Source organism: Oncorhynchus masou, chromosome 30 (genome assembly GCF_036934945.1).
Source record: "Oncorhynchus masou masou isolate Uvic2021 chromosome 30, UVic_Omas_1.1, whole genome shotgun sequence".
Classification (NCBI taxonomy): domain Eukaryota; kingdom Metazoa; phylum Chordata; class Actinopteri; order Salmoniformes; family Salmonidae; genus Oncorhynchus; species Oncorhynchus masou.
In genome coordinates this window covers 22,656,114-22,679,378 of record NC_088241.1, presented here as the reverse complement: position 1 = coordinate 22,679,378, position 23,265 = coordinate 22,656,114, and the positions used below count along the sequence as shown (strand labels likewise).

Below are 23,265 nucleotides of genomic sequence, written 5' to 3'. Positions count from 1 at the left end.
TCCCCACTCACTCCTTCTCCCATCACCCATCCCTTCCCCACTCACTCCTTCTCCCATCACCCACTCCTTCTCCCATCACCCACTCCTTCTCCCATCACTCACTCCTTCTCCCATCACCCATCCCTTCCCCCATCACCCATCCCTTCCCCACTCACTCCTTCTCCCATCACCCATCCCTTCCCCACTCACTCCTTCACCCATCCCTTCCCCACTCACTCCTTCTCCCATCACCCATCCCTTCCCCACTCACTCCTTCTCCCATCACCCACTCCTTCTCCCATCACTCACTCCTTCTCCCATCCCTTCCCCACTCACTCCTTCTCCCATCCCTTCCCCACTCACTCCTTCACCCATCCCTTCCCCACTCACTCCTTCACCCATCCCTTCCCCACTCACTCCTTCACCCATCCCTTCCCCACTCACTCCTTCTCCCATCCCTTCCCCACTCATCCCTTCCCCACTCACTCCTTCTCCCATCCCTTCCCCACTCACTCCTTCTCCCATCCCTTCCCCACTCACTCCTTCTCCCATCCCTTCATCACTCACTCCTTCTCCCATCACCCATCCCTTCCCCACTCACTCCTTCTCCCATCCCTTCCCCACTCACTCATTCTCCCATCCCTTCCCCACTCACTCCTTCTCCCATCCCTTCCCCACTCACTCCTTCTCCCATCCCTTCCCCACTCACTCCTTCTCCCATCCCTTCCCCACTCACTCCTTCACCCATCCCTTCCCCACTCACTCCTTCACCCATCCCTTCCCCACTCACTCCTTCACCCATCCCTTCCCCACTCACTCCTTCACCCATCCCTTCCCCACTCACTCCTTCACCCATCCCTTCCCCACTCACTCCTTCTCCCATCCCTTCCCCACTCACTCCTTCACCCATCGCTTCCCCACTCACTCCTTCACCCATCCCTTCCCCACTCACTCCTTCACCCATCCCTTCCCCATCCCTCCCCCACTCACCTTCACCCATCCCTTCCCCACTCACTCCTTCACCCATCCCTTCCCCACTCACTCCTTCTCCCATCCTCCTTCTCCCATCCCTTCCCCACTCACTCCTTCACCCATCCCTTCCCCACTCACTCCTTCACCCATCCCTTCCCCACTCACTCCTTCTCCCATCCCTTCCCCACTCACTCCTTCTCCCATCTCTCACTCCTTCTCCCATCTCTCACTCCTTCTCCCATCCCTTCCCCACTCACTCCTTCTCCCATCACCCATCCCTTCCCCACTCACTCCTTCTCCCATCCCTTCCCCACTCACTCCTTCTCCCATCCCTTCCCCACTCACTCCTTCTCCCATCCCATTCCCACTCACTCCTTCTCCCATCCCTTCCCCACTCACTCCTTCTCCCATCCCTTCCCCACTCACTCCTCCCATCATCCACTCCTTCTCCCATCACTCACTCCTTCTCCCATCACTCACTCCTTCTCCCATCACTCACTCCTTCTCCCATCCCTTCCCCACTCACTCCTTCTCTCATCACCCATCCCTTCCCCACTCACTCCTTCACCCATCCCTTCCCCACTCACTCCTTCACCCATCCCTTCCCCACTCACTCCTTCTCCCATCCCTTCCCCACTCACTCCTTCACCCATCCCTTCCCCACTCACTCCTTCACCCATCCCTTCCCCACTCACTCCTCCCATCACCCACTCCTTCTCCCATCACCCACTCCTTCTCCCATCACTCACTCCTTCTCCCATCACCCACTCTTCTCCCATCACTCACTCCTTCTCCCATCACTCACTCCTTCTCCCATCACTCACTCCTTCTCCCATCACTCACTCCTTCTCCCATCACCCATCCCTTCCCCACTCACTCCTTCTCCCATCACCCATCCCTTCCCCACCCACTCCTTCTCCCATCACCCACTCCTTCTCCCATCACTCACTCCTTCTCCCATCACCCATCCCTTCCCCACTCACTCCTTCTCCCATCACCCATCCCTTCCCCACTCACTCCTTCTCTCACTCCTTCTCCCATCCCTTCCCCACTCACTCCTTCTCTCATCACCCATCCCTTCCCCACTCACTCCTTCACCCATCCCTTCCCCACTCACTCCTTCTCCCATCCCTTCCCCACTCACTCCTTCTCCCATCCCTTCCCCACTCCCTTCCCCACTCACTCCTTCACCCATCCCTTCCCCACTCACTCCTTCTCCCATCACCCATCCCTTCCCCACTCACTCCTCCCATCACCCACTCCTTCTCCCATCACTCACTCCTTCTCCCATCACCCACTCCTTCTCCCATCACTCACTCCTTCTCCCATCACTCACTCCTTCTCCCATCACCCACTCCTTCTCCCATCACTCACTCCTTCTCCCATCACTCCCCACTCCTTCTCCCATCACTCACTCCTTCTCCCATCCCATCCCTTCCCCATCACTCCTCCTTCTCCCATCACCCACTCCTTCTCCACTCACTCCTTCTCCCATCACCCATCCCTTCCCCACTCACTCCTTCTCCCATCACTCACTCCTTCTCCCATCACTCACTCCTTCTCCCATCATCCATCCCTTCCCCACTCCTTCCCCACTCACTCACTCCCTCTCCCATCACCCACTCCTTCTCCACTCACTCCTTCTCCCATCACCCATCCCTTCCCCACCCACTCCTTCTCCCATCACCTCATCCTTCTCCCATCACCCACTCCTTCTCCCATCACCCACTCCTTCCCCATCACCCACTCCTTCTCCCATCACCCACTCCTTCTCCCATCATCCATCCCTTCCCCACTCACTCCTTCTCCCATCCCTTCCCCACTCACTCCTTCTCCCATCCCTTCCCCACTCACTCCTTCTCCCATCCCTTCCCCACTCACTCCTTCTCCCATCCCTTCCCCACTCACTCCTTCTCCCATCCCTTCCCCACTCACTCCTTCTCCCATCCCTTCCCCACTCACTCCTTCTCCCATCCCTTCCCCACTCACTCCTTCTCCCATCACCCACTCCTTCTCCCATCACTCACTCCTTCTCCCATCACTCACTCCTTCTCCCATCACTCACTCCTTCTCCCATCATCCATCCCTTCCCCACTCACTCCTTCTCCCATCCCTTCCCCACTCACTCCTTCTCCCATCCCTTCCCCACTCACTCCTTCTCCCATCCCTTCCCCACTCACTCCTTCATCCCATCCCTTCCCCATCCCTCCCCACTCACTCCCATCCCTTCCCCACTCACTCCTTCTCCCATCCCTTCCCCACTCACTCCTTCTCCCATCCCTTCCCCACTCACTCCTTCTCCCATCCCTTCCCCACTCACTCCTTCTCCCATCCCTTCCCCACTCACTCCTTCTCCCATCCCTTCCCCACTCACTCCTTCTCCCATCCCTTCCCCACTCACTCCTTCTCCCATCCCTTCCCCACTCACTCCTTCTCCCATCCCTTCCCCACTCACTCCTTCTCCCATCACCCACTCCTTCTCCCATCACTCACTCCTTCTCCCATCACCCACTCCTTCTCCCATCACCCACTCCTTCCCCACTCACTCCTTCACCCATCCCTTCCCCACTCACTCCTTCTCCCATCACCCACTCCTTCTCCCATCACCCATCCCTTCCCCACTCACTCCTTCTCCCATCACCCATCCCTTCCCCACTCACTCCTTCACCCATCCCATCCCTTCCCCACTCACTGCTTCTCCCATCACTCACCCCTTCCCCACTCCTCTTCCCCATCACTCACCCCTTCCCCACTCACTGCTTCTCCCATCACCACCCCTTCCCCACTCACTCCTTCTCCCATCACTCACCCCTTCCCCACTCACTCCTTCTCCCCATCCCTCCCCACTCACTCCTTCTCCCATCCCTTCCCCACTCACTCCTTCTCCCATCCCTTCCCCACTCACTCCTTCTCCCATCCCTTCCCCACTCACTCCTTCTCCCATCCCTTCCCCACTCACTCCTTCTCCCATCACCCACTCCTTCTCCCATCACCCACTCCTTCTCCCATCACTTCCCCACTCACTCCTTCTCCCATAACTTCCCCACTCACTCCTTCTCCCATACCTTCCCCACTCACTCCTTCTCCCATCCCTTCCCCACTCACTCCTTCACCCATCCCTTCCCCACTCACTCCTTCTCCCATCACCCATCCCTTCCCCACTCACTCCTTCTCCCATCACCCACTCCTTCTCCCATCACTCACTCCTTCTCCCATCACCCACTCCTTCTCCCATCACTCACTCCTTCTCCCATCACCCATCCCTTCACCCATCACTCACTCCTTCTCCCATCACCCAATCCTTCTCCCATCACTCACTCCTTCTCCCATCACTCACTCCTTCTCCCATCCCTTCCCCACTCACTCCTTCTCCCATCCCTTCCCCACTCACTCCTTCACCCATCCCTTCCCCACTCACTCCTTCTCCCATCCCTTCCCCACTCACTCCTTCTCCCATCCCTTCCCCACTCACTCCTTCTCCCATCCCTTCCCCACTCACTCCTTCTCCCATCCCTTCCCACTCACTCCTTCTCCCATCCCTTCTCCACTCACTCCTTCTCCCATCCCTTCCCCACTCACTCCTTCTCCCATCCCTTCCCCACTCACTCCTTCTCCCATCCCTTCTCCACTCACTCCTTCTCCCATCCCTTCTCCACTCACTCCTTCTCCCATCCCTTCTCCACTCACTCCTTCTCCCATCCCTTCTCCACTCACTCCTTCTCCCATCCCTTCCCCACTCACTCCTTCTCCCATCCCTTCTCCACTCACTCCTTCTCCCATCCCTTCTCCACTCACTCCTTCTCCCATCCCTTCTCCACTCACTCCTTCTCCCATCCCTTCCCCACTCACTCCTTCTCCCATCCCTTCCCCACTCACTCCTTCTCCCATCCCTTCCCCACTCACTCCTTCTCCCATCACCCACTCCTTCTCCACTCACTCCTTCTCCCATCACCCACTCCTTCTCCCATCACCCACTCCTTCTCCCATCACTCACTCCTTCTCCCATCCCTTCCCCACTCACTCCTTCTCCCATCCCTTCCCCACTCACTCCTTCTCCCATCCCTTCCCCACTCACTCCTTCTCCCATCACCCATCCCTTCCCCACTCACTCCTTCTCCCATCACCCACTCCTTCTCCCATCACTCACTCCTTCTCCCATCACCCACTCCTTCTCCCATCACTCACTCCTTCTCCCATCACCCACTCCTTCTCCCATCACTCACTCCTTCTCCCATCCCTTCCCCACTCACTCCTTCTCCCATCACCCATCCCTTCCCCACTCACTCCTTCTCCCATCACCCACTCCTTCTCCCATCACCCACTCCTTCTCCCATCACTCACTCCTTCTCCCATCACTCACTCCTTCTCCCATCACTCACTCCTTCTCCCATCACTCACTCCTTCTCCCATCACCCACTCCTTCTCCCATCACTCACTCCTTCTCCCATCACCCACTCCTTCTCCCATCACTCACTCCTTCTCCCATCCTCATCCTTCTCCCATCACTCACTCCTTCTCCCCATCCCTTCCCCTCACTCCTTCTCCTTCACCCATCCCTTCCCCACTCACTCCTTCTCCCATCACCCACTCCTTCCCCATCACTCACTCCTTCTCCCATCCTCACTCCTTCTCCCATCACTCACTCCTTCTCCCATCCCATCCCTTCCCCACTCCTTCCCCATCACCATCCCTCTCCCCACCCACTCCTTCTCCCATCACTCCATCCCTCACCCATCCCTTCCCCACCCACTCCTTCTCCCATCACCCACTCCTTCTCCCATCACCCACTCCTTCTCCCATCACCCACTCCTTCTCCCATCACCCACTCCTTCTCCCATCATCCATCCCTTCCCCACTCCCCTTCTCCCATCCCTTCCCCACTCACTCCTTCTCCCATCCCTTCCCCACTCACTCCTTCTCCCATCCCTTCCCCACGCACTCCTTCTCCATTAACCCATCCCTTCCCCACTCACTCCTTCTCCCATCCCTTCCCCACTCACTCCTTCTCCCATCCCTTCCCCCCTCACTCCTTCTCCCATCCCTTCCCCACTCACTCCTTCTCCCATCCCTTCCCCACTCACTCCTTCTCCCATCACCCACTCCTTCTCCCACTCCTTCTCCCATCACCCCTCCTTCTCCCATCACTCACTCCTTCTCCCATCACTCACTCCTTCTCCCATCACTCACTCCTTCTCCCATCATCCATCCCTTCCCCACTCACTCCTTCTCCCATCCCTTCCCCACTCACTCCTTCTCCCATCCCTTCCCCACTCACTCCTTCTCCCATCCCTTCCCCACTCACTCCTTCTCCCATCCCTTCCCCACTCACTCCTTCTCCCATCCCTTCCCCACTCACTCCTTCTCCCATCCCTTCCCCACTCACTCCTTCTCCCATCCCTTCCCCACTCACTCCTTCTCCCATCCCTTCCCCACTCACTCCTTCTCCCATCCCTTCCCCACTCACTCCTTCTCCCATCCCTTCCCCACTCACTCCTTCTCCCATCCCTTCCCCACTCACTCCTTCTCCCATCCCTTCCCCACTCACTCCTTCTCCCATCCCTTCCCCACTCACTCCTTCTCCCATCACCCACTCCTTCTCCACTCACTCCTTCTCCCATCACCCACTCCTTCTCCCATCACTCACTCCTTCTCCCATCACCCACTCCTTCTCCCATCACCCACTCCTTCTCCCATCACTCACTCCTTCTCCCATCACCCACCCCTTCCCCACTCACTCCTTCACCCATCCCTTCCCCACTCACTCCTTCTCCCATCACCCATTCCTTCTCCCATCACCCATCCCTTCCCCACTCACTCCTTCTCCCATCACCCATCCCTTCCCCACTCACTCCTTCACCCATCACTCATCCCTTCCCCACTCACTCCTTCTCCCATCACTCACCCCTTCCCCACTCACTGCTTCTCCCATCACTCACCCCTTCCCCACTCACTCCTTCTCCCATCACCTTCCCCACTCACTCCTTCTCCCATCCCTTCCCCACTCACTCCTTCTCCCATCCCTTCCCCACTCACTCCTTCTCCCATCCCTTCCCCACTCACTCCTTCTCCCATCCCTTCCCCACTCACTCCTTCTCCCATCCCTTCCCCACTCACTCCTTCTCCCATCCCTTCCCCACTCACTCCTTCTCCCATCACTCACTCCTTCTCCCATCACCCACTCCTTCTCCCATCACTTCCCCACTCCTTTCTCCCATCACTTTCCCCACTCACTCCTTCTCCCATCCTTCCCCACTCACTCCTTCTCCCATCCCTTCCCCACTCACTCCTTCACCCATCCCTTCCCCACTCACTCCTTCTCCCATCACCCATCCCTTCCCCACTCACTCCTTCTCCCATCCCTTCCCCACTCACTCCTTCTCCCATCACCCACTCCTTCTCCCATCACCCACTCCTTCTCCCATCACTCACTCCTTCTCCCATCACCCACTCCTTCTCCCATCACTCACTCCTTCTCCCATCACCCAATCCTTCTCCCATCACTCACTCCTTCTCCCATCACCCAATCCTTCCCCATCACTCACTCCTTCTCCCATCACCCAATCCTTCCCCATCACTCACTCCTTCTCCCATCCCTTCCCCACTCACTCCTTCTCCCATCCCTTCTCCACTCACTCCTTCTCCCATCCCTTCCCCACTCACTCCTTCTCCCATCCCTTCTCCACTCACTCCTTCTCCCATCCCTTCCCACTCACTCCTTCTCCCATCCCTTCCCACTCACTCCTTCTCCCCATCCCTTCCCACTCACTCCTTCTCCCATCCCTTCCCACTCACTCCTTCTCCCATCCCTTCTCCACTCACTCCTTCTCCCATCCCTTCCCACTCCCCTTCTCCCATCCCTTCTCCACTCACTCCTTCTCCCATCCCTTCCCACTCACTCCTTCTCCCATCCCTTCTCCACTCACTCCTTCTCCCATCCCTTCCCACTCACTCCTTCACCCATCCCTTCCCCACTCACTCCTTCTCCCATCCCTTCCCCACTCACTCCTTCTCCCATCACCCATCCCTTCCCCACTCACTCCTTCTCCCATCACCCATCCCTTCCCCACTCACTCCTTCTCCCATCACCCACTCCTTCTCCCATCACTCACTCCTTCTCCCATCACCCAATCCTTCTCCCATCACTCACTCCTTCTCCCATCCCTTCTCCACTCACTCCTTCTCCCATCCCTTCCCCACTCACTCCTTCTCCCATCACCCATCCCTTCCCCACTCACTCCTTCTCCCATCACCCACTCCTTCTCCCATCACTCACTCCTTCTCCCATCACCCACTCCTTCTCCCATCACTCACTCCTTCTCCCATCACCCACTCCTTCTCCCATCACTCACTCCTTCTCCCATCCCCATCCCCCCACTCACTCCTTCCCCATCCCACTCCTTTCTCCCATCACCCATCCCTTCCCCACTCACTCCTTCTCCCATCACCCACTCCTTCTCCCATCACTCACTCCTTCTCCCATCACTCACTCCTTCTCCCATCACTCACTCCTTCTCCCATCATCCATCCCTTCCCCACTCCTTCCCCACTCACTCCCTCTCCCATCACCCACTCCTTCTCCACTCACTCCTTCTCCCATCACCCATCCCTTCCCCACCCACTCCTTCTCCCATCACCCACTCCTTCTCCCATCACCCACTCCTTCTCCCATCACCCACTCCTTCTCCCATCACTCACTCCTTCTCCCATCACTCACTCCTTCTCCCATCATCCATCCTTCCCCACTCACTCCTTCTCCCATCCCTTCCCCACTCACTCCTTCTCCCATCACCCACTCCTTCTCCCATCACCCACTCCTTCTCCCATCACTCACTCCTTCTCCCATCACTCACTCCTTCTCCCATCACTCACTCCTTCTCCCATCCCATCCCCACTCACTCCTTCTCCCATCCCTTCCCCACTCACTCCTTCTCCCATCACCCATCCCCCCACTCAATCCTTCCCCACTCTTCCCATCCCTTCCCCACTCACTCCTTCTCCCATCCCTTCCCCACTCACTCCTTCTCCCATCCCTTCCCCACTCACTCCTTCTCCCATCCCTTCCCCACTCACTCCTTCACCCATCCCTTCCCCACTCACTCCTTCTCCCATCCCTTCCCCACTCACTCCTTCACCCATCCCTTCCCCACTCACTCCATCACCCATCCCTTCCCCACTCACTCCTTCTCCCATCACCCACTCCTTCTCCCATCACTCACTCCTTCTCCCATCACCCACTCCTTCTCCCATCACTCAATCCTTCTCCCATCCCTTCCCCACTCACTCCTTCTCCCATCCCTTCCCCACTCACTCCTTCACCCATCCCTTCCCCACTCACTCCTTCCATCACCCATCCCTTCCCCACTCACTCCTTCTCCCATCACCCACTCCTTCTCCCATCACCCACTCCTTCTCCCATCACCCACTCCTTCTCCCATCACTCAATCCTTCTCCCATCCCTTCCCCACTCACTCCTTCTCCCATCCCTTCCCCACTCACTCCTTCTCCCATCCCTTCCCCACTCACTCCTTCTCCCATCCCTTCCCCACTCACTCCTTCTCCCATCCCTTCCCCACTCACTCCTTCTCCCATCCCTTCCCCACTCACTCCTTCTCCCATCCCTTCCCCACTCCTCCTTCTCCCATACCTTCCCCACTCACTCCTTCTCCCATCCCTTCCCCACTCACTCCTTCTCCCATCCTTCCCCACTCACTCCTTCTCCCATCCCTTCCCCACTCACTCCTTCTCCCATCCCTTCCCCACTCACTCCTTCTCCCATCCCTTCCCCACTCACTCCTTCTCCCATCCCTTCCCCACTCACTCCTTCTCCCATCCCTTCCCCACTCACTCCTTCTCCCATCCCTTCCCCACTCACTCCTTCACCCATCACCCATCCCTTCCCCACTCACTCCTTCACCCATCCCTTCCCCACTCACTCCTTCACCCATCCCTTCCCCACTCACTCCTTCACCCATCCCTTCCCCACTCACTCCTTCACCCATCCCTTCCCCACTCACTCCTTCTCCCATCCCTTCCCCACTCACTCCTTCTCCCATCACCCATCCCTTCCCCACTCACTCCTTCACCCATCCCTTCCCCACTCACTCCTTCACCCATCCCTTCCCCACTCACTCCTTCACCCATCCCTTCCCCACTCACTCCTTCACCCATCCCTTCCCCACTCACTCCTTCTCCCATCACTCACTCCTTCTCCCATCCCTTCCCCACTCACTCCTTCTCCCATCCCTTCCCCACTCCTTCTCCCATCCTTCCCCACTCACTCCTTCTCCCATCACTTCCCCACTCACTCCTTCTCCCATCCTTCCCCACTCCCTTCTCCCATCACCCACTCCTTCTCCCATCACCCACTCCTTCTCCCATCACTCACTCCTTCTCCCATCCCTTCCCCACTCACTCCTTCTCCCATCCCTTCCCCACTCACTCCTTCTCCCATCCCATCCCTTCCCCACTCACTCCTTCTCCCATCCCTTCCCCCACTCACTCCTTCACCCATCCCTTCCCCACTCACTCCTTCACCCATCCCTTCCCCACTCACTCCTTCACCCATCCCTTCCCCACTCACTCCTTCACCCATCCCTTCCCCACTCACTCCTTCACCCATCCCTTCCCCACTCACTCCTTCACCCATCCCTTCCCCACTCACTCCTTCACCCATCCCTTCCCCACTCACTCCTTCACCCATCACTCACTCCCCACTTCTCCCATCACTCACTCCTTCTCCCATCACTCCTTCTCCCATCACTCACTCCTTCTCCCATCACTCACTCCTTCTCCCATCACCCATCCCTTCCCCACTCACTCCTTCTCCCATCACCCACTCCTTCCCCCATCACTCACTCCTTCTCCCATCACCCACTCCTTCTCCCATCACCCACTCCTTCTCCCATCACCCACTCCTTCTCCCATCACCCACTCCTTCTCCCATCACCCACTCCTTCTCCCATCACTCACTCCTTCTCCCATCACCCATCCCTTCCCCACTCACTCCTTCCCCCATCACTCACTCCTTCCCCCATCACTCACTCCTTCTCCCATCACCCATCCCTTCCCCACCCACTCCTTCTCCCATCACCCACTCCTTCTCCCATCACCCACTCCTTCTCCCATCCCTTCCCCACTCCTCCTCCCATCACTCCTCCTTCTCCCATCACTCACTCCTTCTCCCATCACTCACTCCTTCTCCCATCACTCACTCCTTCTCCCATCACTCACTCCTTCTCCCATCATCCATCCCTTCCCCACTCCTTCCCCACTCACTCCCACTCCCATCACCCAATCCTTCTCCACTCACTCCTTCTCCCATCACCCACTCCTTCTTCCATCACTCACTCCTTCTCCCATCCCTTCCCCACTCACTCCTTCTCCCAGCACTCAACCCTTCTCCCATCCCTTCCCCACTCACTCCTTCCCCACTCACTCCTTCTCCCATCACCCATCCCTTCCCCACTCACTCCTTCACCCATCCCTTCCCCATCCCCTTCTCCCATCACTCACTCCTTCTCCCATCCCTCACTCCTTCTCCCATCACTCACTCCTTCTCCCATCACTCACTCCTTCTCCCATCCTCACTCCTTCTCCCATCACTCACTCCTTCTCCCATCACTCCTCCTTCTCCCATCACTCACTCCTTCTCCCATCACCCATCCCTTCACCCCTCACTCACTCCTTCTCCCATCACCCATCCCTTCACCACTCACTCCTTCTCCCATCACTCCACCCTGTCCCCACTCCCCATCACTCACTCCTTCTCCCATCACCCATCCCTTCCCCACCCACTCCTTCTCCCATCACCCACTCCTTTCCCCACACTCACTCCTTCTCCCATCACCCATCCCTTCCCCACTCACTCCTTCTCCCATCACCCACTCCTTCCCCATCACTCACTCCTTCTCCCATCACCCATCCCTCCCCACCCACTCCTTCTCCCATCACCCACTCCTTCCCATCACCCATCACTTCACTCCTTCTCCCATCACCCACTCCTTCTCCCATCACCCACTCCTTCTCCCATCACTCACTCCTTCTCCCATCACCTCCTCCCCATCACTCACTCCTTCTCCCATCACCCTTCTCCCCACTCACTCCTTCTCCCATCCCTTCCCCACTCCTTCCCCACTCACTCCCATCCCATCACCCAATCCCCACTCACTCCTTCTCCCATCACCCACTCCTTCTTCCAGCACTCAATCCTTCTCCCATCCCTTCCACACTCACTCCTTCTCCCATCCCTTCCCCACTCACTCCTTCTCCCATCCCTTCCCCACTCACTCCTTCTCCCATCACCCATCCCTTCCCCACTCACTCCTTCTCCCATCACCCATCCCTTCCCCACTCACTCCTTCACCCATCCCTTCCCCACTCACTCCTTCTCCCATCACTCACTCCTTCTCCCATCACTCACTCCTTCTCCCATCACTCACTCCTTCTCCCATCACTCACTCCTTCTCCCATCACTCACTCCTTCTCCCATCACTCACTCCTTCTCCCATCACTCACTCCTTCTCCCATCACCCACTCCTTCTCCCATCACCCATCCCTTCCCCACTCACTCCTTCTCCCATCACCCACTCCTTCCCCATCCCTCACTCACTCCTTCTCCCATCACCCATCCCTTCCCCACCCACTCCTTCTCCCATCCCCACTCCTTCCCCATCACCCACTTCCTTCTCCCATCCCCACTCCTTCTCCCATCACTCACTCCCTCTCCCATCACCCACTCCTTCTCCACTCACTCCTTCTCCCATCACCCATCCCTTCCCCACCCACTCCTTCTCCCATCACCCACTCCTTCTCCCATCACCCACTCCTTCTCCCATCACCCACTCCTTCTCCCATCACTCACTCCTTCTCCCATCACTCACTCCTTCTCCCATCATCCATCCCTTCCCCACTCACTCCTTCTCCCATCCCTTCCCCCACCCACTCCTTCTCCCATCACCCACTCCTTCTCCCATCACCCACTCCTTCTCCCATCACTCACTCCTTCTCCCATCACTCACTCCTTCTCCCATCACTCACTCCTTCTCCCATCATCCATCCCTTCTCCACTCACTCCTTCTCCCATCACCCATCCCTTCCCCACTCACTCCTTCTCCCATCACCCATCCCTTCCCCACTCAATCCTTCTCCCATCCCTTCCCCACTCACTCCTTCTCCCATCCCTTCCCCACTCACTCCTTCACCCATCCCTTCCCCACTCACTCCTTCACCCATCCCTTCCCCACTCACTCCTTCCCCCATCCCTTCCCCACTCACTCCTTCACCCATCCCTTCCCCACTCACTCCTTTTCCATCACCCATCCCTTCCCCACTCACTCCTTCTCCCATCACCCACTCCTTCTCCCATCACTCACTCCTTCTCCCATCACCCAATCCTTCTCCCATCACTCAATCCTTCTCCCATCCCTTCTCAACTCACTCCTTCTCCCATCCCTTCCCCACTCACTCCTTCTCCCATCCCTTCCCCACTCACTCCTTCTCCCATCACCCATCCCTCCCCCACTCACTCCTTCTCCCATCACCCATCCCTTCCCCACTCACTCCTTCTCCCATCACCCATCCCTTCCCCACTCACTCCTTCTCCCATCACTCACTCCTTCTCCCATCACCCACTCCTTCTCCCATCACTCACTCCTTCTCCCATCACCCACTCCTTCTCCCATCACTCACTCCTTCTCCCATCACTCACTCCTTCTCCCATCACTCACTCCTTCTCCCATCACTCACTCCTTCTCCCATCACTCACTCCTTCTCCCATCACTCACTCCTTCTCCCATCACTCACTCCTTCTCCCATCCCTTCCCCACTCACTCCTTCTCCCATCCCTTCCCCACTCACTCCTTCTCCCATCCCTTCCCCACTCACTCCTTCTCCCATCCCTTCCCCACTCACTCCTTCTCCCATCCCTTCCCCTCTCACTCCTTCTCCCATCACCCATCCCTTCCCCACTCACTCCTTCTCCCATCACCCATCCCTTCCCCACTCACTCCTTCTCCCATCACCCACTCCTTCTCCCATCACTCACTCCTTCTCCCATCACTCACTCCTTCTCCCATCCCTTCTCCACTCACTCCTTCTCCCATCCCTTCCCCACTCACTCCTTCCCCCATCACCCATCCCTTCCCCACTCACTCCTTCTCCCATCACCCACTCCTTCTCCCATCACCCACTCCTTCTCCCATCACCCACTCCTTCTCCCATCACCCACTCCTTCTCCCATCACCCACTCCTTCTCCCATCACTCACTCCTTCTCCCATCACTCACTCCTTCTCCCATCACCCACTCCTTCTCCCATCACCCACTCCTTCTCCCATCACTCACTCCTTCTCCCATCCCTTCCCCACTCACTCCTTCTCCCATCCCTTCCCCACTCACTCCTTCTCCCATCACCCACTCCTTCTCCCATCACCCACTCCTTCTCCCAGCACTCAAGCCTTCTCCCATCCCTTCCCCACTCACTCCTTCTCCCATCCCTTCCCCACTCACTCCTTCTCCCATCACCCATCCTTTCCCCACTCACTCCTTCTCCCATCACCCATCCCTTCCCCACTCACTCCTTCTCCCATCCCTTCCCCACTCACTCCTTCACCCATCCCTTCCCCACTCACTCCTTCACCCATCCCTTCCCCACTCACTCCTTCTCCCATCCCTTCCCCACTCACTCCTTCTCCCATCACCCACTCCTTCTCCCATCACTCACTCCTTCTCCCATCACTCAATCCTTCTCCCATCCCTTCCCCACTCACTCCTTCTCCCATCACCCATCCCTTCCCCACTCACTCCTTCTCCCATCCCTTCCCCACTCACTCCTTCACCCATCCCTTCCCCACTCACTCCTTCTCCCATCCCTTCCCCACTCACTCCTTCACCCATCCCTTCCCCACTCACTCCTTCACCCATCCCTTCCCCACTCACTCCTTCACCCATCCCTTCCCCACTCACTCCTTCACCCATCACCCATCCCTTTCCCACTCACTCCTTCACCCATCACCCATCCCTTTCCCACTCACTCCTTCACCCATCACCCATCCCTTTCCCACTCACTCCTTCTCCCATCACTCACTCCTTCACCCATCCCTTCCCCCATCACTCACTCCTTCACCCATCCCTTCCCCACTCACTCCATCACCCATCCCTTTCCCACTCACTCCTTCTCCCATCACCCATCCCTTCCCCACTCACTCCTTCTCCCATCACTCACCCCTTTCCCACTCACTCCTTCACCACTCACTCCTTCTCCCATCACTCACTCCTTCTCCCATCACTCACCCCTTCACCACTCAGTCCTTCTCCCATCACTCACTCCTTCACCCATCCCTTCCCCACTCACTCCTTCACCCATCCCTTCCCCACTCACTCCTTCACCCATCACTCATCCCTTCCCCACTCACTGCTTCTCCCATCACTCACCCCTTCCCCACTCACTGCTTCTCCCATCACTCACCCCTTCCCCACTCACTCCTTCTCCCATCCCTTCCCCACTCACTCCTTCTCCCATCCCTTCCCCACTCACTCCTTCTCCCATCACTCACTCCTTCACCACTCACTCCTTCCCCCATCACTCACTCCTTCTCCCATCACCCACTCCTTCTCCCATCACTTCCCCACTCACTCCTTCTCCCATACCTTCCCCACTCACTCCTTCTCCCATCCTTCCCCACTCACTCCTTCACCCATCCCTTCCCCACTCACTCCTTCACCCATCCCTTCCCCACTCACTCATTCACCCATCACTCACCCCTTCCCCACTCACTGCTTCTCCCATCACTCACCCCTTCCCCACTCACTGCTTCTCCCATCACACCCCTTCCCCACTCACTCCTTCTCCCATCACCCATCCCTTCCCCACTCACTCCTTCTCCCATCACTCACCCATTCACCACTCACTCCTTCTCCCATACCTTCCCCACTCACTCCTTCTCCCATCCTTCCCCACTCACTCCTTCTCCCATACCTTCCCCACTCACTCCTTCTCCCATACCTTCCCCCACTCACTCCTTCTCCCATACCTTCCCCCACTCACTCCTCCCACTCACTGCTTCTCCCATCACACCCCTTCCCCACTCACTCCTTCTCCCATCACACCCCTTCCCCACTCACTGCTTCTCCCATCACACCCCTTCCCCACTCACTCCTTCTCCCATCACTCACTCCTTCTCCCATCACTCACCCATTCACCACTCACTCCTTCTCCCATACCTTCCCCACTCACTCCTTCTCCCATCCCTTCCCCACTCACTCCTTCTCCCATCCTTCCCCACTCACTCCTTCTCCCATCCCTTCCCCACGCACTCCATCACCCATCCCTTCCCCACTCACTCCTTCACCCATCACTTCCCTTCCCCATCACTCATTCACCCATCACTCACCCCTTCCCCACTCACTCTTCTTCCATCCATCCCTTCCCCACTCACTCCTTCTCCCATCACCCATCCCTTCCCCACTCACTCCTTCTCCCATCACTCACCCATTCCCCACTCACTCCTTCTCCCATCCCTTCCCCACTCACTCCTTCTCCCATCCTTCCCCACTCACTCCTTCTCCCATCCTTTCCCCACTCACTCCTTCTCCCATCCTTCCCCATCACTCCTCCCACTCACTGCTTCTCCCATCACACCCCTTCCCCACTCACCGCTTCTCCCATCACACCCCTTCCCCACTCACTCCTTCTCCCATCACTCACTCCTTCTCCCATCACTCACCCATTCACCACTCACTCCTTCTCCCATACCTTCCCCACTCACTCCTTCTCCCATACCTTCCCCACTCACTCCTTCTCCCATACCTTCCCCACTCACTCCTTCACCCATCACTCATCCCTTCCCCACTCACTCATTCACCCATCACTCACCCCTTTCCCACTCACTCCTTCACCACTCACTCCTTCTCCCATCACCCATCCCTTCACCACTCACTCCTTCTCCCATCACTCACTCCTTCTCCCATCACTCACCCCTTCACCACTCAGTCCTTCTCCCATCACTCACTCCTTCACCCATCCCTTCCCCACTCACTCCTTCACCCATCCCTTCCCCACTCACTCCTTCACCCATCACTCATCCCTTCCCCACTCACTCACTCATTCACCCATCACCACCCCTTCCCCACTCACTCCTTCTCCCATCACTCACCCCTTCCCCACTCACTGCTTCTCCCATCACTCCCCCTTCCCCACTCACTGCTTCTCCCATCACTCCTTCCCTTCCCCACTCACTCCTTCTCCCATCCCTTCCCCACTCACTCCTTCTCCCATCCCTTCCCCACTCACTCCTTCTCCCATCCCTTCCCCACTCACTCCTTCTCCCATCACTCACTCCTTCACCACTCACTCCTTCCCCCATCACTCACTCCTTCTCCCATCACCCACTCCTTCTCCCATCACTTCCCCACTCACTCCTTCTCCCATACCTTCCCCACTCACTCCTTCTCCCATACCTTCCCCACTCACTCCTTCACCCATCCCTTCCCCACTCACTCCTTCACCCATCCCTTCCCCACTCACTCATTCACCCATCACTCACCCCTTCCCCACTCACTGCTTCTCCCATCACTCACCCCTTCCCCACTCACTGCTTCTCCCATCACACCCCTTCCCCACTCACTCCTTCTCCCATCACCCATCCCTTCCCCACTCACTCCTTCTCCCATCACTCACCCATTCACCACTCACTCCTTCTCCCATACCTTCCCCACTCACTCCTTCTCCCATAACTTCCCCACTCACTCCTTCTCCCATACCTTCCCCACTCACTCCTTCTCCCATACCTTCCCCACTCACTCCTCCCACTCACTGCTTCTCCCATCACACCCCTTCCCCACTCACTGCTTCTCCCATCACACCCCTTCCCCACTCACTGCTTCTCCCATCACACCCCTTCCCCACTCACTCCTTCTCCCATCACTCACTCCTTCTCCCATCACTCACCCATTCACCACTCACTCCTTCTCCCATACCTTCCCCACTCACTCCTTCTCCCATACCTTCCCCACTCACTCCTTCTCCCATACCTTCCCCACTCACTCCTTCTCCCATACCTTCCCCACTCACTCCTTCACCCATCCCTTCCCCACTCACTCCTTCACCCATCACTCATCCCTTCCCCACTCACTCATTCACCCATCACTCACCCCTTCCCCACTCACTGCTTCTCCCATCACTCACCCCTTCCCCACTCACTGCTTCTTCCATCACACCCCTTCCCCACTCACTCCGTCTCCCATACCTTCCCCACTCACTCCTCCCACTCACTGCTTCTCCCATCACACCCCTTCCCCACTCACTGCTTCTCCCATCACACCCCTTCCCCACTCACTCCGTCTCCCATCACTCACTCCTTCTCCCATCACTCACCCATTCACCACTCACTCCTTCTCCCATACCTTCCCCACTCACTCCTTCTCCCATACCTTCCCCACTCACTCCTTCTCCCATACCTTCCCCACTCACTCCTTCTCCCATACCTTCCCCACTCACTCCTTCTCCCTTCCCCACTCACCCCTTCTCCCATCCCTTCCCCACTCACTCCTTCACCCATCCCTTCCCCACTCACTCCTTCACCCATCCCTTCCCCACTCACTCCTTCACCCATCCCTTCCCCACTCACTCCTTCTCCCATCACTCACTCCTTCTCCCATCACCCATCCCTTCCCCACTCACTCCTTCTTCCATCCCTTTCCCACTCACTCCTTCTCCCATCACTCACTCCTTCTCCCATCACCCATCCCTTCCCCACTCACTCCTTCACCCACCCCTTCCCCACTCACTCCTTCTCCCATCTCCCTTCCCCACTCACTCCTTCTCCCATCACTCACTCCTTCTCCCATCACCCATCCCTTCCCCACTCACTCCTTCTTCCATCCCTTTCCCACTCACTCCTTCTCCCATCACTCACTCCTTCTCCCATCACCCATCCCTTCCCCACTCACTCCTTCTCCCATCCCTTTCCCACTCACTCCTTCTCCCATCACTCATCCCTTCCCCACTCACTCCTTCTCCCATCACTCACTCCTTCTCCCATCACCCATCCCTTCCCCACTCACTCCTTCTTCCATCCCTTTCCCACTCACTCCTTCTCCCATCACTCACTCCTTCTCCCATCACCCATCCCTTCCCCACTCACTCCTTCTCCCATCCCTTTCCCACTCACTCCTTCTCCCATCACTCATCCCTTCCCCACTCACTCCTTCTCCCATCACTCACTCCTTCTCCCATCACTCACCCCTTCCCCACTCACTGCTTCTCCCATCACTCACCCCTTCCCCACTCACTCCTTCTCCCATCACTCACTCCTTCTCCCATCACCCTTCCCTTCACCACTCACTCCTTCTCCCATCACCCATCCCTTCCCCACTCACTCCCATCCCTTCCCCACTCACTCCTTCTCCCATCACTCACCCCTTCACCACTCACTCCTTCTCCCATCACTCCCATCACTCTCTCCTTCTCCCATCCCTTCCCCACCCACTCACTCCTTCTCCCATCCCTTCCCCACCCACTCACTCCTTCACCCATCCCTTCCCCACTCACTCCTTCACCCATCCCTTCCCCACTCACTCCTTCTCCCATCCCTTCCCCACTCACTCCTTCTCCCATCCCTTCCCCACTCACTCCTTCTCCCATCCCTTCCCCACTCACTCCTTCTCCCATCCCTTCCCCACTCACTCCTTCTCCCATCCCTTCCCCACTCACTCCTTCTCCCATCTCCCTTCCCCACTCACTCCTTCTCCCTTCCCCACTCACTCCTTCTCCCTTCCCCACTCACTCCTTCTCCCTTCCCCACTCACTCCTTCTCCCTTCCCCACTCACTCCTTCTCCCATCACTCACTTCACTCCTTATCTTCTCTTACTGACTCACTCACTCCTCCATTTCCTTTTCTCCACCTTCTTTTGACATTCATCCTAATGCATTTCTCTCTCCACCATGCCCCCTGTTATTTTCTACCCCAGGGCTCTCCCCAGAATGTTTTCATAGTGTAAAGCTCATCTTCAGTTAGTAGCAATCCTTATCACCTCTCTGTCGACTCTATCCCCAATTCAGCATTCCTGAATTTCTATAAAACGGCGTGATTGAAAGCAGTATTATACGTTTTCATAAAGAAATACATTTGAAAGTCCACATGATGGCGCTAAAGAGTACAACGTGAAAGACTGGTAGAGCAGCGCTTCTGTGCACACAGCCTATGGGGAGAACTCTGTCCTTCCCTTCTCCTCCACCCTCTCCCCATCTACGTCTGCCCCTGTGCCGTCACTACTGCTGGCTCTTATCTTTGTGTGTCTGTGCCCTGCTGTCGGTGGGCGTTACCAGGTCTGAAGGTGGAGGTGACTCACTGCGGTCAGATGAAGAGGAAGTACCGCGTCTGCAACGTCACGCGACGCCCCGCCAGCCACCAGACGTGAGTCGCGTCACATGGTTGATCCCACTGATGCTTCCCGGAGAAGGGATGTTTTGGGTGGATGATATGTCTGAGATAATTCCAATAAAAGTCATGACTAGAGGTCGACCGACTATGATTTTCCAACGCCGATACCTCTTATTGGAGGACCAAAAAAAGCCGATACCAATTAATCGGACGATTTTTATCTATTTATTTATAATAATGACAATTAGAACAATACTGAATGAACACTTTTTTATTTTAACTTATTACATCAATCAAATCAATTTAGCCTCAAATAATGAAGCATGTTCAATTTGGTTTAAATAATGCAAAAACAAAGTGTTGAAGAAGAAAGTAAAAGTTCAATATGTGCCATGTAAAAAAGGTAACGTTTAAGTTCCTTGCTCAGAACATGAGAACATATGAAAGCTGGTGGTTCCTTTTAGGTTGAGGTTATTATAGGAATTATAGGACTATTTCTCTATATACTATTTGTATTTCATATACCTTTGACTATTGGATGTTCTTATAGGCACTTTAGTATTGCCAGTGTAACAGTATAGCTTCCGTCCCTCTCCTCGCCCCAACCTGGGCTCAAACCAGGAACACATCGACAACAGCCACCCTCGAAGCATCGTTACCCATCGCTCCACAAAAGCCGCGGCGCTTGCAGAGCAAGGGGAACAACTACTCCAAGTCTCAGAGCAAGTGACATTTGAAAAACTATTAGCACTCACCCCGCTTACTTGCTAGCCATTTCACATCTGGTTACCCCAGCTTGAAGCATTGCGAAGAGTTGCTAGCAAACACACAAAAGTGCTGTTTGAATGAATGCTTACGAGCCTGCTGCTGCCTATCACCGCTCAGTCAGACTGCTCTGTCAAATATCAAATCATAAACTTAATTTTAACATAACACACAAAATGCGAGCCTTGGGTCATTAATATGGTAAAATCTGGAAACTATAATTTCGAAAATAAAATGTTTATTCTTTCAGTGAAATACAGAACCGTTCCGTATTTTATCTAACGGGTGGCATCACTAAGTCTAACTATTCCTGTTACATTGTACAACCTTCAATGTTATGTCATAATTACGTAAAATTCTGGCAAAGTAGTAAGCAACAAGCCAGGCGGCCCAAACTGTTGCATATATCCTGACTCTGCGTGCAATGAACACAAGAGAAGTGACACAATTTCCCTAGTTAAAATAAATTAATGTTAGCAGGCAATATTAATTAAATATGCAGGTTTAAAAATATATACTTGTGTATTAATTTTAAGAAAGGTGTTGATGTTTATGGTTAGGTACACTGGTGCAACTACAGTGCTTTTGTTCCGCGAATGCGCTTGTTAAATCACCCGTTTGGCGAAGTAGGCTGTGATTCAATGATTTAATTAACAGGCACCGCATCGATTATATGCAACGCTGGACAAGCTAGATAAACTAGTAATATCATCAACCATGTGTAGTTAACTAGTGATAATGTTAATTGATAACAATAATTGATTGTTTTTTATAAGATGCGTTTAATGCTAGCTAGCACCTAACCTTGGCTCCTTGCTGCACTCGCATAACTAGTCGTCAGCCTGCCACGCAGTCTCCTCGTGGAGTGCAATGTAATCGGCCATGATCGGTGTCCAAAAATGCCCGATTACCGATTGTTATGAAAACTTGAAATCGGCCCTAATTAATCGACCATTCCGATTTAATCTGTCGGCCTCTAGTCATGACCCATAAATCATCGGTGTCAGTTGGGATATTGGTCTTTGTGATTCTGAGTAAAGATATGGTCCATGACAAGGATGGATGTTTTTTTTATTGTCCACCTTTTTTCCTAGCATTTAGTGAAGACACCAGCGCTTTTCTAGAGGCACTTGCACGTGCTGACTATTATCAAGTCGATGTGTTAGTCAGTTTTGACGTCTTTATTACACATTCCCTACCAGGTTTCCCCTGCAGCTTGAGAGCGGACAGACGGTAGAATGTACGGTGGCCCAGTACTTCAAGCAGAAGTACAATCTGCAGCTCAAGTATCCCCACCTGCCCTGCCTCCAGGTTGGTCAGGAGCAGAAGCATACCTACCTGCCCCTGGAGGTGAGAAATATGGGACCGCTGACTCTTCTAGAGTGAATACATTTAATCCAGTCCAGTTGTTTGTGTTTGAGATGGAAATTCCTGCTTATATAAAAAGCTCAATGGTTTTTGGTTTTGTTTCGCTGCAGGTGTGTAACATAGTAGCTGGGCAGCGCTGCATCAAGAAACTGACAGATAATCAGACGTCCACTATGATCAAAGCCACGGCTCGCTCTGCACCTGACAGACAGGAGGAGATCAGCCGGCTGGTGAGTGGCGCCGCCTGGTGGCTGGAGGCTGCAATGCGATACTACCAGCTTTCAGCATGAGAATTGGCATTAATGAATTTAACACAAGACCATCCAACACAGATTAACACACTACTACTAGACTTGAGGGAAAAGACAATACATAGTAAATTACTTCCTATTATTCTCTCCACAGATTAGATGCGAATTGACAGCACAGCAGTGTGGATGTGACATGCGAGAATGTATAACATATCTTATCTGTTGTCCCCGTCTGTCCACAGATGAAAAATGCCAACTTCAACCTGGACCCGTACATCCAGGAGTTTGGGATCAAGGTGAAGGATGAGATGGCGGAGGTGACAGGAAGGGTGCTGCCTGCCCCCATCCTACAGTATGGAGGACGGGTAAGAGACATCGCAGTTATTGTACAGCCACATTAAGCATCCTTTCAATTGTGTGTACTTGGTGCAGAAACAATGTGTCCAGGAAAGTAAATGGAGGAGTAATTAATTTGCTCCTCGCATTGGGCTATGTTTTCTTTAGCACATTCATTTTCTGGATTCAGGTTCACTCGAACATCGTTTTAAGCTT

General features: G+C 55.3%; 1 protein-coding gene across 4 annotated transcripts in view; it reads left to right on the top strand.

Moving 5' to 3' along the window:
* Window positions 1–23,265, top strand: part of LOC135522373 (protein argonaute-1) — a 47,815-nt gene that overhangs the window by 14,588 nt on the left and 9,962 nt on the right. For all 4 annotated transcript variants that reach the window (XM_064948556.1, XM_064948555.1, XM_064948558.1 and 1 more), the window contains 4 exons: window positions 20,275–20,362; window positions 22,297–22,444; window positions 22,573–22,692; window positions 22,956–23,078. In XM_064948556.1, the coding sequence (XP_064804628.1) occupies window positions 20,275–20,362; window positions 22,297–22,444; window positions 22,573–22,692; window positions 22,956–23,078 (479 nt within the window). The remainder of the gene's footprint in view (window positions 1–20,274; window positions 20,363–22,296; window positions 22,445–22,572; window positions 22,693–22,955; window positions 23,079–23,265) is intronic.